This window comes from Tupaia chinensis, unplaced genomic scaffold (assembly GCF_000334495.1).
Source record: "Tupaia chinensis unplaced genomic scaffold, TupChi_1.0 Scaffold000238_1, whole genome shotgun sequence".
Taxonomy (NCBI): Eukaryota; Metazoa; Chordata; class Mammalia; order Scandentia; family Tupaiidae; genus Tupaia; species Tupaia belangeri.
In genome coordinates, this window is record NW_006159716.1 from 5681148 (window position 1) to 5697528 (window position 16381).

A 16381-nucleotide genomic window follows, 5' to 3' on the forward strand; every position below is an offset into this window, starting at 1 on the left:
TCTTTACTGGAATATGTATGGATGGATTTTACTGCCCACCCGGAGCCCAGCATCTGGCCTGGTACTACGGTCCCCGCCATTGTCTTGTCTACGGCTGTGCTATGGGTAGGTATTACTATCCCCAGTTCCTATAGGGGGCCCAAGGACAAAAGAGGTGAAGTTATGATCCTCCATTAGCAAGTGGCAACACTGCGATAGGAAGCTAATTGGCCTCAATGGAATGAGAACTTTTTTTTTTTTTTGGTCTAAAGTAAAAATAAAAACAAAGAGGACATTGGTGAGTACACAGCAATGAGATGATTTTCTAATCTGGCTCCAAGAACTGGCTCTGCAGATAATTCTAAACCAACGGATCTGAGTGTCTGGAGGACTGGTAGCACCATTACAAGAACGTTCCCGAGGAGACCAGCATAATGGGAGCACACGCCTCGCGTTATTTTTGAGTCAGAGAATTCTCAGGCACACTGCGGACATGGTTCTTAAGAACCAAGATCTTGGCACTAGAATGAACCCTGGAGACCCTCTTGTCCCTCACCGTCATTCCAAAGAGGTGAAACTCAGCTCCAGAGACAAGGAGTAACTTGCTCAAGGTCACATGGTGACCTTGCCAGAACTCTGTCGAAAACCGGGTGCTTGACCCCAGTGCTGTCTTCCCATAGCACACGGATTCCTCCCCGCTGCTTCCCTCCCTCACTAACAGAACATTTTCCATTATACAAGAGTAAACGTTTCTTTTTTTTTTTTTTTTTGAAGAACTTTCTGTGTCAGATACCTAAAGCATAATATCTTTTTTTTTAAGAATTATTTTAGGGACCAGCAGTTAGTATAATGGCTATGTCGCTGGACTCCCATGTAGTCAACCACGGTTCGAGTCCCGGACCCGGTGGCTTAAATTCACGCCAGGTGCGTGTGCGTGCATGCCCAAGATCCCAAGAGGAGAAAGGAGGAGAAGGAATTGCGGCGTGGCCATCCCCCCTGGGGGGATGATTTCTCGCTTTGTGTCTCTCTGTCTCTCTCTTTCTGGAGAGCGCACGCGCCCAATAGCAGAAAAACCTCTTAAAAAAAAAATGAAAAAAAGAAAAAGAAAGAAAGAAAAAAAAAAAGAATTATTTTATTTAGGGCCAGTAGGTGGCATGGTGGCTAGAGGCGGTAGACTCCCACATGGCCAACCATGGTTCAAGTTCCGGACCTGGTGGCTTGCTGTCTCCCTTTCCTCTCTCTCTCTCTCTCACTCTCTTGCTCTGTCTCTCTCTGGTCAAATCAAATAAATAAATACATCTAAATAAAATAATTTAAAAAAAGAATTATTTTATTTAACATTATTTTATTTATTATTATTTTTTTAATTTGACCAGAGAGAGAGAGAGAGAAAAGTGAGAAAGCAAGCCACCAGGTCCAGGACTCCAACCACGGTTGGCCATGTGGGAGTCCAGTGCTCTTAACCACCATGTCACCTGCTGGCCCCTAAAGCACATTATCTTATTAAGCCTTTAAAGAAACTTCATGGGTGAAGAATTACTGTTCCTATCTCAGAGTAAGTAAAAACCAAGGTCCAGAGAAATTCCATAATGGGTCAAGCTACAGAGCTAGGAAATAGAGGCCGCAGGATTTGAACCCAGATCTGTGTACCTCCAACTGCCATGTGTTTAACAATACCCATCATTGCCTCCCTTTGTCCCAGTCCTTCTCCTTTTCCTCTGGTGCCCCAGAGGCGCCAATGATACAGATTCCCAGAATAAAGCACATTCTGTTGAAACCTACCCTCCCTCCAGCAAGTCACTTCCCCTCTCTGGTGTGTATCAACACAAATAGCGTCCTCCTTGCACGTTTGCTGTGTCAGAGGCCTACCTTGTTCCCTGGGAACCCTGAGGAACAATGAGTTGTTGCTCAAGCCCTCCGGGGCTCCACCCCCATCCTGGACAGCTTCCTCAACTTCCCCTTGCTCAGCTCTCACTAGCCCCCCTCAGAGACTGTCTCCAAAGTGCGTCAATCACTTGTTTGCTTTTCCTGCCTGGCCCTGGGGGCTTTGTTGGCTACTTCTTCCCTCCAGAGGGTCTCCTGAGGTGAGCTTTGATCTTCCAAGGGGAAAGGCAACAGAAAGGTGATGAGGGAGGCTAGGAGTGAGTCAGTACCTGACTCATTCTGTGAGGGAAAAGGAAAGTAGGGCCTCTCTTAGAGAAACCAGTGAGGAACTGGTGCGAACTCTGCCTCCCACCAGTGCCTGGATGTGACCGAGTTGTGAAAGGAGCCAAAATACCACAAGGCAGAAGCAAATCCTTGCAGACCTTTCTATGCTTAGCTAGCAGTGTCGTTCATTAACTGTTACATCGATGGATAGTCTTTCCACCCACAGCCAGAGCTGCAGAATTCTCCTCGGAGGGAGATGTTTTTAGTGCCGCTCTCCTCAGACCAGGTCTCTTGTGGAGACAGCCTGACTGCACGGTCTGATTTGAGGGCAGACGTGGGACCCTCTCTGGAATACTGCTTGAAATGCCACCTCACTAGAGAGCTACTTGTTTGGGTTTCTGAAGACATTTTGGCCCTTAAAATCCATGTTAACATGAAAAAGTACCTCTGGGCAGCGACACATAAATGCTAACATAATGGAGAACTCAAAGTCCTGGCAAGAAAGGGAAGGGACTCTCAGAAAGATTTAACTGCACTAAATTTAAGAGATTACTCATGGAATGTGTGGGGATTAAGAGAACCAGCAAGGGGTAATGAGGCAGAGAGGGAGAAGGGAAGAAAGGCCCTCATCTCTCTCTCCCGCTGCTCCCCGATCTCCTGCCAGTGCCGCCCATTGGCAGAAGCCAGCCAAAAGCCAAAGAACAGAGGAGCCTGGGTGATGCCGCCCATCCATATCAGCTGCTGGGCACTGGGTAAGATGGGAAGGGCAGAGAATGGGTCAGAGACAGAGGAGGATAGGAAGCCACCCGCCTCTCACCAACAGCTTAGGGGATGGTTCTTAATAGACTCCAGGTCATTGTGACAGGATTCTAGCCACTGTAAAATCCATCCACTGAACTGAAAACCCTCAGCATGCTGCTGCTGGTTGGGTATGTGATTGCTCTTCCTGCTACCTTCTGATTAGGGCTCTGAAAGAGGGAGCGTCCTTGTACCCCTTTCCCAATTCCCTCTGTTCCAGGGCCAGCGAATGTGACTACGTGCTCTCACGACCTCCCAAGGTGACTTTGCTCTGGTGTCTCCTCGGTGTGTAAATTTTTTGTGATGTGTATCATATGTAAAGAAGAGTATTTTAAGTATACACGGAATTAAACATATAGTGCATTTAGCTTCTATATGTCTTCCACAAAAGTTAAGAAATCGAACATTAGCCAATACAGTAAAGCCTTCCAAATACCTCCTCCTCAGTGGTCACCACTATTCTGACTTTTGTGCTAACCATTATCTTGATTTTCTTCATGGTTTTACCACCTAGGTATATATTCCAAAACAATGCTATTGCATAGAAGCACTACGGTAGCTGAACGAAAGGGCACTGTTGTCCTGTTTGATAAATATACCCAGGAGAGGGACCAGCAGTTAGCGTAATGGCTATGTCGCTGGACTCCCACGTAGTCGACCACGGTTCGCGTCCCAGACCCGGTGGCTTAAACTCACGCCGGGCACGTGTGCGTGCGTGCCCAAGATCCCGAGAGGAGAATGGAGGAGAAGGGATTGCTGTGTGGCTATCCCCCCTGGGGGGTGATTTCTCACTTTCTGTCTCTCTATCTCTCTCTGTCTGTCTGGTGAGCACACATGCCCTATAGCAAAAAACCTCTGAAAAAAAAAAAAAAGATACCCAGGAGAGAGAGCAGCTGAACAGAGCCTCTGGCTAATCCGGTTTCAGTTTCCCCAAGAGTTTACAAGAGCCCCCTCTGGGGAGACAGATGAAGGTTATAAGAGGGGCTTAGGAAACACACATTCACCAGAGTTGGGCGTCTAGTAGGGCTGGATTGTGGGCCAGGTGCTGGGTACCCCAAGGGACTATGTTCCACAGTGCAGCATGTACAGATGTGTGCTCTGGGTTTCCTGCTTCACCACAGCCCACCCTCAGACGCTGAAGCAGATCAGAGCAGAGCACGTTTGTGGGGTAAAACAAGCTGCTCTTGAAAGCAGGCCAAAGACGGGAATGCAGCAACTTCATCAGAAATGATTCCGACAAGTCAAAACCTGATCCTCTCAGCCAGACTCACCCAGGAACTCTGTTCTCCAGCTAAATATACTGGATCGATAGCAGAGGGGGTCCTGGTGATGACAGCTCTCAATATAACTGTTTCTTGAGATGCTCTGCTCTCATCTCAACTGGCCGCCTCTATGCCTGGCGGACAGCTGTCGTCACTATTAATCATCCTCCTGGGCATTCCTTTCACCTCTCTCTAGTAATGGAGCTCATGTTTTCTGTATTCAACATATTTCTTGGTTTACCATCTCTTTTTTCTGGTGCACATCCTCTAGTGATGTCCCACAGAAGGATGCATGGGGAAGAACTGTGCAAGTCTAGAAATGTGTTTATTCTGGAGTACTTGATTTGTAATTGGGCTAGATAGAGATAGGGACTCATTTCTCTATGTAGTTTGAAGGCATTTCTCCATTGTCTTCTTGCTTCGAATATTATTATTGAGAAAACAGAAGCCATTGTGATTCCAGATCTTTGCTATTCTCTCTGGTAGCTTGTACATTTTTTTTTTTTCTGTCCTCATTGATCTGAAGTTTCATGATGACATAGGCACCTTAAGAGTTTTTTTCTTTTTTTTCATTGATTAGGCTAAGTGCTCTTTGGGGCATTTCCATCAATTCTGGGAAATTTTTTGCATTATTTCTGTGATAATCTCCTCCCCTTCCTCATTTTCTTGGTTCTTTCTTTTAGAATTTCCATGATTTTAATGATAGACCTTTAGAACTTCCATTCTTTTTATTTTAATGTGTTTTCTCTTATAGATTGTTGCTCATAAGAGAAGTGGAAACAAAGTGAGATTTCCTCAGTACTATATCCCATCTCAGAGATTTTTGTGTTCCTTATCAGTTTCTTATTTTCAAGGGCTTTGTGTATTCCTTGAATTTTTTCATCATTCTGTTCTTATTTCATGGAAATTATTCTTTTACTTCTCCAAGAATATTAATTATGGAAGTTATGTGAAAATATATTCCCCTTAATAGTTTTTGTTTCTGCCAAATAGCTTTTTTTTTTTTTTTTTTCCTAACTGCTTTCTCCTGTGTGAGAGTCTTTCCTTACATGTAAAACTTGGGTGTATGCTCAGGATAAATGGAAAACTGAGGCCAGCAGATAGCATAATGATTATGTTGCTGGACTCCCACATGGCCAACCATAGTTTGAGTCCCAGACCTGGTGGCTTCAAACTCACACTGGGTGCATATGCATGCATGCCTAAGACCCCAATGTGGCCTTTCCCCCCACCTCCCCCCAGGGGATGCACTCACTCTCTGGGAGTGCACGTGCCCTTTAGCAAAAATCCCTCTATAAAAAAATAAAAAAATGGAAAACTAAAACAAAACAAAAAACAAACTAACTGGAAGTTCTGAGCAGGTGGGTGGGGCCTGTCGACTTTGAGCTTTGAAACAGGGATATCTGGCTGGGCTGTTTGTTGAGAGAACACCCAATATCTGTAAGCACTTTTTTTTTTTTTTTGTCAGAGGGCACATGCCTCACCAGAGAAAGGGAGAGAAAGTAGCCCCAATGGGATGTGGTTAGACCACAGTCCTTTTTCCTCCATTTGATCATCCCATCGGGATTTGGGGTATGTACACACACACACATATGGCTAGTATATTTTTGAAACCACTAGGGCTGGGATTTGAACTGTGGCTAAGTTGCATCTGGCTCCCAATGCACAGTGCTTAGCCGCTGGACTACACAGCACTATGCAGCTGGTATTTATTCTTCAGATGGTCAAGTTACCCAGGGAATGGTCTTCCAGTACCTTGTCATGAATGTAGGGTCTAGATACTAATGTACGGAGGGCCAAGTGTGGAAATGGCATAAACATTATAACTTGGAGTCAGTTCTATTACACAGCCCTGTTTCTGGTGAAAGCCCAAGACTGGCAGTGGGAAGGCACTGTCACTCCATGCCTACAAGAATCATTGCCACCTGGTTATACACCAGGCTGGCCCTTGCTATACGAGAAAACTGAGCACCCAAGCAATTGGGAAGGAAATAAAAGACAAGAGTTTGCTGATTGACCCTGTAGCCTAGTGGTTAAAGGAGCCAGTTCCCACATGGCTGACTGCAGTTTGAATCCCAGCCCCAGTGGCTTGAGAACATGCATGGTACATGTGTGTGTGTGTCCTTAAAATCTCAACAAGATGGAAGAATGCAGAAGGGATTGTGGCATGACAATGCCCTCATGGGGACGTGCTTTCTCCCTTTCTTGCTCTGTTTCCTGTCTTTTTCCTGGCAAGCACATGGGCCTCTGGCAATTAAAAATCATTCTCAAGGGGCCAGCAGGTGTTGTAGTGGCTATGGTGCTGGAGTCTCACATGGTCAACAGCAGTACAAGTCCTGAATCCGATGACTTGAAACTCACACTGGGCATGCATGCATGCATGCCCAGAATCCTGAGAGGAGAATGGAGGAGAAGGGATTGTGGCATGACCATTCCCCTGGGGGATAAATCCTCGCTTTCTCTCTTTGTCTTTCTGTGTCTCTGGTGAGCACATGCATCCAAAGCAAAAATCTCTCTTAAAAATTTTTGTTTTTTTAGGGCCAGTAGGTGATGTGGTGGTTAAAAGCACTGGACTGCCATATAGCCAGCCACAGTTCAAGTCCCAGACCTGACAGCTTATTTTCTCACTTTCCCCTCCCCTCTGGTCAAATAAAAAAAAAACAACAATAATAATAAACATTTTTTAAAATTCAAAAAATATTTTTTAGAAATTTACAAAATAATTTGCTGAGGGTTGCTGTTATTTAGCAACACTGGAACCGCAGTCAACTACGTGGGGGTCCAGCTACAGCAGTAGATACTTGTGTTTGAGCTCATTTAACACCCACAAGAGGCCTGCATGATAGGCATAGAAAGTCTGTCTTTTTTAAATTATTATTTTGCATATCAGTTAACAATGGCCAGAGAGATGAAATTAACTGACCCAGTCATACAGCTATTAAGTACCAGAGCTGGGTCTCAATCCCTGTCTATTTGATTCCATGGCTCTTTATTATTATTATTCTAAATTATTTTTTTGGTTAAATAAATTTATGCTTATTATCAGTATCTTAGAAAATATGTAAGTTTCCAAAATAATTTTTTAGAAAACTATAAGGTTACTGAAATACTGTGTCTCAGTGAAAACAAAACAAAACAAAACACATATTTTGCACCATAACTCACAGTAATAATTTATCTTTTACTTGTCGTTCCTTTAGTTTGGGTCATTTGGGTTTGTAAGTCTATGCTCTTTCCACCACATGGCGTCAACGAGGGCATCGGACATGGGCAGGAAGAGGCAGAGTCTTAGGCAGGTGCTCAAGCAGAGAGCTGCTGACTGAAGAGGATCCATAGGGATACCAATCAGTACCCTGGAGAGCTCCCTGATGGGCCCAAGTCTACCCAGGAAACAGAACAGTGGCTGGGTGCTCTTGAGCATTCTGAACTGCTCGCCAGTATGGAATGTGGTAAGAGACAACTGGAATTTGGGAGGTGGGTGAGGATGTCTCTTTATTCCTGAGGGATTCCCTAGTTCAAAGAGCTTCATGGGAGTGGGCCATCATTCACACCACTATGCCTTTTCTCATGCTATCTCCTCAGTTGGAAATGCCTGGCTGATTTCTACTCATCCTCTTATATTCCATTTAATTTCTCCGAAAGCTTTCTTTCTTTTTTTTCAGAGAGATTTTTGCTATAGGGTGCATGCGCTTACCAGAGAGACAGAGACACAGAAAGTGAGAAACCAGCCCCCAGGGGGGATGACTAGGCTTCAACCCCTTCTCCTCTATTCTCCTCTTGGGATATTGGGCATACACGCACACATGCCTGGCATGAGTTTGAAGCCACCGGGTCTGGGACTGGAACCGCAGTCAACTACGTGGGGGTCCAGCTACATAACCATTTGCCATCTACTGGTTCCTGCTTTCTGAGCTCTCTGTACATTCATCCTCAGTAATTTTCTCCCTTCCTTCCTCTGCACATTTCTTGGTCACATTTCTTGTGCTACCTTAGATAATGATTATCTGCTTGTCCTTATTGAAAGATTCAAAGATATACCAGCACAGAGGGCAAGCACAGATGCCAGAGGCCGTCTGGGTAGGGGTGGATAGCAGGAGATGGGATGGAATGGCTCAGAGAAAAAACAAAAACAAAAAACAAACAAACAAACAAACAAAAAACACAAGAATTTAACAGGGCATGAGGATGTAAAGGTGTTTGTTGAAAATGATATATATGGTAATATCTTTGACTTGATCGACATGCATGCATGTACACTTAGAAAAATATATTAGCCCATAAAAACCATATCATATGCTGTAAAAATGTACAATGATTAAATGTAAATTAAAACAAAATAAAACTATTTTAAAAACAGGGACCAAGCCTCAGTTTGTCCTAGGTAAGTTCTCAGTAAGTAATATTCAAACTCAATAAATAAGTGCATTTTCTTTAGGCTATGGTGAGCTATTGGTGGTTCTCAATCAGTGGCAATTTTTTCCTCAAAGGGACATTTCTTGATGTCTGAAAATAGTTTTTGCTGTCACAACTCAGGGGACAAGTGCTCCGAGCATACAGTAGTAGGGAGCATTGATGCCTTTCAACACCCTACTACACATGTGACAGCCCCTGCGACAAAGAGTTATCTGACCCAAACTGTTATTTGTGCTGAGATAGGGAAACCTTGTTTTGGAATGATAAAGTCGTTTGTTGTGTTTTGTTTTGTCTATTTGTTGGCTATAGGGCACATGCACTCACTGGAAAGAGAGAGGGGAGAGAAAGGAGAAAGCGAGAAATCTCCCCCCCAGTGGAGTAGCCACACTGCAATCCCTCATCCTCCATTCTCCTCTCAGGATTTTGGGCACATGTGCACACATGCCTTGTATAATTTTTTTAAAAGAATTACTTAATTTTATTTATTCATTCATTTATTTAAATTTGGCCAGAAAGAGACACATGCAGAGAGGGAGGGAAAGTAAGAAACCTAGCCACCAGGTCAGGGACTTAAACCATGGTTGGCCATGTAGGAGTCCAGTGCGTGAACCAACACACCACCTGCTGGCCCACCGCATAATTTTTAAACTGCTGGGTCAGAGACTAGAACTGCAGTTGGCCATATGGGATCCAGCTGCCTTAATCGCCACACCACCATCTGCTAGCTCAGAAATAATAAAATAGATTTAATCAAACTCTTCTTCAATTTAAGAGTCTTCAGAGGACAGTGAGTCTGACTGGCTGATTTTACAGATGAGAAACTGAGATGGTTGTAGGGCCAGGACAAAAGTGTGTAGTAGAGACCACTTTCTACACACTTGCACCTGGCTGACATTCTTTTTTAGTCGCCCAGTACTCTGAGTGGTGTAAAAACAGAATTACTTTCTTTTAAAATTTGTTTTAGTTGCCAGAGGATATTAACGCACACACACACACACACACACACACACACACACACACGGAGGTAGAATTATTTTCTTAATGCATATTCTGAGTTTTATCCGTCAGATTTGGAGGACAAGGATGAGATGATCCAGAATGGAGAAATCATGCTGGAGTCATAGGACAGGCACAGCCAACACCCCCGATGCCAGCCCCACATCAGCTTCTCTTTTCTAGAGAGAAGTTGCAAATTTAGGGCTGAGTGAGAGAAGAAGAATTCTCTCAATGGCTCATTTCCCAACAGTTCAATCTGCTCCGGGAAACGAGAGATTAGCCTGTGGAAGAGTGAGTTATTTTAAACCGCTCTGCATTAAAACCAATTAAAGCTCTGGAGGGCCCAGCCTGCCACAGGAGAATTCATTCTAATTGCTACAGACCAAGGGGATCCAGCATAATTCTCCTCCTATCTGCAAATAATAGCATTTGGGGGGATGAACTCAATCTCTATGGGACAATTTGAACCAAATGTGATGGCCATTTCCCTCTTCAAGTGCCTCGCATGTAGAATGTTCTGATCCCCACGAGTGCCAATCATACCTCTCATGAGTCAGACCTGCCATTTTCCCAGCAGTAATCTTGTGCCCAGACTTCTTCCATTCAGCTCTGTTGAGTTAGAAAAGCCAAATGATTCAGGCACAATAGAGAGTGAATCAGCAAAGAAAGGAAATGCAGGAGAAGAGAATCTGTGTGGTATCTGGAATACAAGTGTCTTCCAATAAATCTAGTGAATTGTCTTCAAGGGAATCTGTTGAATGTGTTAATCATTTATTGTATATCACAACTGTCTAGTATGTCCATGATTAGCTAGAAATGATATTTGTGAGCCCACTGAGGCTCTGCAATGATGCAGAAGGGAAGCTAGTTTCTGCAGAAGCTCAACTTTCTCTGCCAAGTTTGCCTGGGAGCAGCAATGGTGTTCCTATACTGGCTGCACTTGGCATGAGAACGTGAATGGGTGCAGGGACAGAAAAGGAGAATGTATAGGCAGCGGACCCCAACAAAGCAATGCTATCTTCGCACCTCTATGACTATGTCCTTCTCCTTTACACTGACACACACACAAACACACACGCACACATGCACACCATTAGGAGAAGTAGTTTGATAACATACATTTAGGATTCAAAGAGATAGCAGTTTGAAACCCAGTTCTGTTTCTCTGAGGGTTCAGATTCCTTATCGTTAAGTTTAAGCTAATCATGCCAATATCCTTGGCTTGTCAGGGGGGTTTACATAAGATGATGTATGTAAAGCACATGGCTCACGAAGGCACTAACTAAATCTTCGATTATTATAGGGCTCAGTCCCTGATTAGATCATTCCTAAAGGCAGAAATCTTGGTCCAAGGGATTAGGGAATTATGGGAGATGGATGTTCAAACCAAAGAAGAAATCCTTATTAGTGGTTCATTTGAAACTTTGCGGTCTAATGATTTTCCAACCATTTTACAAGATGTACACTGGTTGGGTTTGTGGTTAACCAAAGTTTGGAATTTCTCAGCTTTAAGCTGCATTTAGGCTTCTAGAGAGTGGATTTGTCACCGAGCAGGCTTAAAGAATGTCCAAAACCTTTTGTACTTCCTAATAATTTGAGGCTTAGAATTCGGAGAGGAATTCAAACAGGAATCACCCAAAGAGAGAAAAGTTCTTCAGCCATGAGAGAAGAGAGAGTTTGGTTGGTGAAACTGCAGTTAAAGTGGATACCAGGTAGGGATGGGTCTCCTAAAATGCATAGGCACCTTCCCAGCTCTTCATCAGAATCACCGGGAGAATTTCACAAAGATATGTAGATTCCTGAATCTCACCCTGGAGGTTCAAGGGGCCGTAAAGGGGTTCAGAATCTTTTTACTTTTTTTTCTTTCCATGAGAAAGTGCTAGAGATAAAGAAACAGCACCCCAAAAAGGATATTGATGCCACAACCCACCACCAGCTTCAGCCAGCCCTGGATCATGGGCACATGCATGCTCAGCATACTCAGGGTAGTCTCTGGACACGAACCCAGAACCTTCCCTGTGGGTTGACCTTGCAGAGTGGAGCATTAACACTGCAGCACCATCTGGCCTTTCGTTCTTTTATATTAATTTCTGAGGTAATTCTGATGATTAGTTAGGTTTAAAAACAGTTCGGAAGGTAGATGGCTCAAATTCATGGGCCCCTGCTTTTGAAGTGATTCATTAAAATCAGACCACAGTAACAACACAGATGCAATAGAAGAGAGATTAATTACGTGAGTCTGAACTAGTGAAATAGAATTTTTTGACTTTAGGCTAAAACATTACTGATTTCCTTCGATGCTTTGATTTCCATATTTAAGGATTTTTGTCTTCTCTTGAACTGTTGATAGGTGCATTATCTACTATTTGAATTGAATCCTAACCTTTTTCCTGGTTTTAAGTTTTAAGCAAATTTCTCTTAACATTTTTTGATTTTGATCTATTAAAACCAAAAATTGTTTTGAAATTTAAAAATGCATTAAAAATACCTAGCATATCTATTTAATAATTACAATAAGCTATATAGCCCCAGCAAGGTACTACTTTATAGTAATGTTCACTTTACTCACTGAGGTTTACGCCTAAAGTCAGACGTGCATTCTTTTTCTTTTTCTTTTTTTTTGAGAGGTTTTCGCTATAGGGCGCAATCGCTCGCCAGACAGACAGAGAGAGACAGAGAGACAGAAAGCGAGAAATCACCCCCCGGGGAGGATGGTCATGCCACAGTCCCTTCTCCTCCATTCTCCTCTCGGGATCTTGGGCACGCACACACACGCACCCGGAGTGAGTTTTAAGCCACTGGGTCTGGGACGTGAACCGTGGTCGACTACATGGGAGTCCAGCGATATAGCCATTACGCTAACTGCTGGTTCCCAATTCTTAAATATGTATATATCAGCTGTGCTTGCTATTGAAAGTCTTTAAATTAATTAAGATCTTTAGTGATAAGATAAAATGTGGAAAAAATGATGAAAAGCTATTTGATGATGTGGGAAGTAATGTCTTTGTCTTGACTGATATGCTTGGTAATCGTGCTGGAAAAAGAAATGTAATACACTGTAACGATATATGTGATTCAATGTAATATAAAAAGATTATGATAATAATAAATAAAAGAGAAAAGAGAAAAAAGGAAAAAGAGAAGTGATTCATTAAGTATAAGCTTCTCTAATCCATTTCCTTTTGTTGTGCTGTGACCCATCTCTCTCCAAAACTGTCTAAGAACAACTTAGGAGAGTCTTCAGAAGCACTCAGAGCTGTTTCCCACTTTAGAGGCAGTTTTTTGAGTGGGTGTCTGAGAGATGACACTATCTGACAATGAAGGCCACCGTCACTATGTATTTGTGACCTTCAAGTCCTGCACAATGAGACCTGGCCTTCATGATCTTATCTCTGTCACTCTCTACCAGGCACCCAAGTGTCTCCCAGTTTACCTTGAATTTTTCAGTGTCTTCACATTTTCCTCCCCAGTCTTCAGTGAGCTCTGCTTCACAGAGACAGTACAGCACAGTGGTTAAGAAACTGGTTTTGGAATCAAGGCAGGCTGGAATTCTGTGCTTGTGAGTCAACTTGCAATATGTCATTCAACACCCTAGGGATGGCAGAACAACCAGATAGAAGGGGTCTGGGTCATTGCCCAATTGCACTCTCATGAAGGAACACATAAACTTACATTCTGTTCATTATTAGTCTTGATTTCCAGTCAGAAATATGAAACCAGGGACCAGCAGTTGGTGTAATGGCTATGTCGCTGGACTCCCATGTAGTCGACCATGGTTCAAGTCCTGGATCTGGTGGCTTAAAACTCACACCAGGTGCATGTGCATGCGTGCCCAAGATCCTGAGAGGAGAATGGAGGAGAAGGGATTGCGGTATGGTCATCCCCCCAGGGAGTGATTTCTTGTTTTCTGTCTCTCTCTCTCTGTCATTCTGGCGAACACACGCACCCTATAGCAAAAAGAAAACAAAAAAGAAATCTGAAACCAGATTTTGTCAACCAGTAAACCAACCACTGTAATAAAGATGATAAGGGTTGCAGTAGAGGATGCACTTGGTGCTGAGGAAGTGTACCTGAGGGAACCAAACTCGACCTGCCTAGAGAAGGCGATACAGGCCAAGTATGTGTGCTGAGTGGCAGATGAAGAAGTGAGGAAAGGATGCCCCAGATAGAGGGGAAGACATGGGAAGGAAACAACATGGGATGTTGAGAAATTGTAGTTTAGTATGGCTGAAGAGTAGGGTATGACTGGGCACCAGGAAGTAATGGGGCTGGGGTTTGGGAGCGGGTTTTGTGTGGGGAAGGTAGGGGTGTGGTGATATGATGAATGCTCCAATCAGAGAACCTCTCCATAGAAGCCTTACCATGGAATCCCTCACCATAGCTCGTCCACCATCAACCCTCCCCCAACCACTGTGAAATCTCTCACCATGGAACCTTCCATGTCTTTAGCAACTCTTGGTGAGGGAAGAGACGGAAGCCAAAGATAAGTGCTATTGACCTCCTAATGGAGATGTCAGGTTCAGAGAGGGGCTCAGTTCATGACCACTACCATCTGGGTTTCTTTCCAGGCAGACAGGAATCCTCAATGCTCCCACAGACTGTGGGAGGCTGGCTGGCAGATAGGCTTCTCAATATCCCCTCATTGCAACATCAATGACTGTGTAAATTTAACCCAAGCCTTTTAAGGTAATGGGAGAAAGGTTATTTTGCTTCATACAACCCCTAATGAGAGATGGGTGTCAGAGGAGAAGGCAAGAGCAGAAGTCATCCTGTCAGTTTCCGTTTTTATGGAAACAATCTCAACCATCTGAGAGGATTAGTATCTTCCTTAGTTTAAAAACCTCTCAGAGTACTAATTTTCTATACACATTCCAACTCAGAGTACTAATTTTCTATACACATTCCAACTTCTCTGAGTTAGGAAGGTCTTTTCCTCTCTCTATTTCTTCCCTGGCTTTTGGTCAGCCATGAAATTTGGGCCATGCTGGTTTCACACGGTCTTACCTGCCCATGTTGAGTAAGTGCCTGCAAGGAGCCAGGTACTGCTAAGTACTCCCCATCAGCTCACCTCATCCTGATAGCTTTCCTGTGAAGTGTCTTCCCATTTGCAGATTCAGAAACAAAGATGACTTGCCCAACATAAAATAAGAATTAGAAGCTATTTACTTATTTGCTTACTTACCCTTCTAGTTTAATGAGCTACCACTAAGTGACTACTCATGGAACCATCAGTAAGTCAGTTAGAATTTTTAAAAGAGGTTTTTGCCTTAGAGTGTGTGCACTCACTGGAGAGAGACAGAGACAGTGAGAGGGAAACTGATAAATCCCCCCCCCGCCCCAGGAGGGATTGTCATGCCAGAATCCCACCTCCCTCATTCTCCTCCCAGGATCTTGGGCATGCACACACATGTGCCTAACATGATTTTCAAGACACCTGGTCCAGGATTCAAACCAGGGTTGGCCATGTGGGAGTCCAACAATATAACCACTATGCTACCTGCTGGCCCTAATCAAGTAGAATTTTTTTTTTTTTTTGGACAGGAAGATTTTTGCTATAGGGTGTGTGCACTCACAGGAGAGACAGAGAGAAACAGAAAGACAGAAAGTGAGAAATCAACCCCCAGCAGGGACAGCCACGCCACAATTCCTTCTGCCCCATTCTCCTCTCAAGATTTCTAGCACACAAGCACCCATGGCTGGCATGAGTTTCAAGCCTCTGGGTCTGAGACTCAAACCACAGTCAGTTATGTGGAAGTCCAGCAACATAACCATTACACCATCTGCTGGTCCCACGAAGTGGAATTGTATAAGCACACCCCCCCACCCAAGATCACTAACCCTTCCCACCCACCTCTCTGAAACCAAGTCTCCTGATCCCAGGTTTCTTTTTCTCTCAGACTCCATACCTTTTCTGAGCTCTTCTGCCTACAGAAAAGGAAAGAGAATGAGCAACTTCCCTATGATGGCATAGGGAATGTGAGAACTGGGACTTGAACTCTCTCGTTTGAAGCCCTCTGTATGTTGACTTCCTCCTTGCAGCTTACCTAAGTCCTGGATAAGATGCTCCTCCATGAAGTCTTCTCAATGACCCCTGCTTTGCTATTTCTTCTTCTGCCTGGTAGGCTCCTACCCAGTCTGTCCTGCTAATAGGATACTTAGCTATAGTTTCTGGCATTATTTATGATTTCGCATTATTATTTCATCTTCCTGATTCTGTACCTTTTTTTTTTTTTAGCTTAGGAGTTGCAACTTACACCGACACATCTTCCTCTAGAACCTTGAAAGTCTCTGTACTTAGGAGACAGAAGACTGGATTCCTGGACTCCAGAGTCCCGAGTCCCCAGAGTCAAATTCTCGCCCTGCTCCTTGCTGGCTTGTGTGACATCAAACTATGTTACATGTCTGTCCAAGTGCCTTCCTGAAGTGCCGCTGAGAAAACTAAAGTGCACGGTAATTCTCAAATGCGTAGCACATAGACTTGCACAGTAACCACGCCACAATGGTCAGCTATTATTAGAAGTCTGGCAAGTATTTGTTGTTGATGGTGATTTTTAAAAAAGATGAACTCAGTGATTTAAAAAAAATCTCCTTTCCACAGGAAACAAGTCTAGAAAAAGTAACACACAAGTTGGAAGGAACCGAATCCTGGGTAGGAATCGCCTCACTTCCCTTCCATCATGTCCGCCTTACTGCAGACAGCAGTAATGGCTCCCCAGCGGGCAGGGCATTGAAGTGACTAATGGCCAAGCTGGCAACAAAGCAATCAGGGCCCGAGCTGTCTGTCA

General features: G+C 43.8%; 1 protein-coding gene across 1 annotated transcript in view; it reads left to right on the forward strand.

Moving 5' to 3' along the window:
- The first annotated feature begins 2682 nt into the window (after positions 1-2682).
- The window catches only part of SAYSD1 (SAYSVFN motif domain containing 1), a 27597-nt gene continuing 13898 nt past the window's right edge, over positions 2683-16381 (forward strand). Inside the window, exons 1-2 of the mRNA XM_006148665.3 lie at positions 2683-2717; positions 2808-2879. Coding sequence (XP_006148727.1) covers positions 2683-2717; positions 2808-2879 — 107 coding nt within the window. The remainder of the gene's footprint in view (positions 2718-2807; positions 2880-16381) is intronic.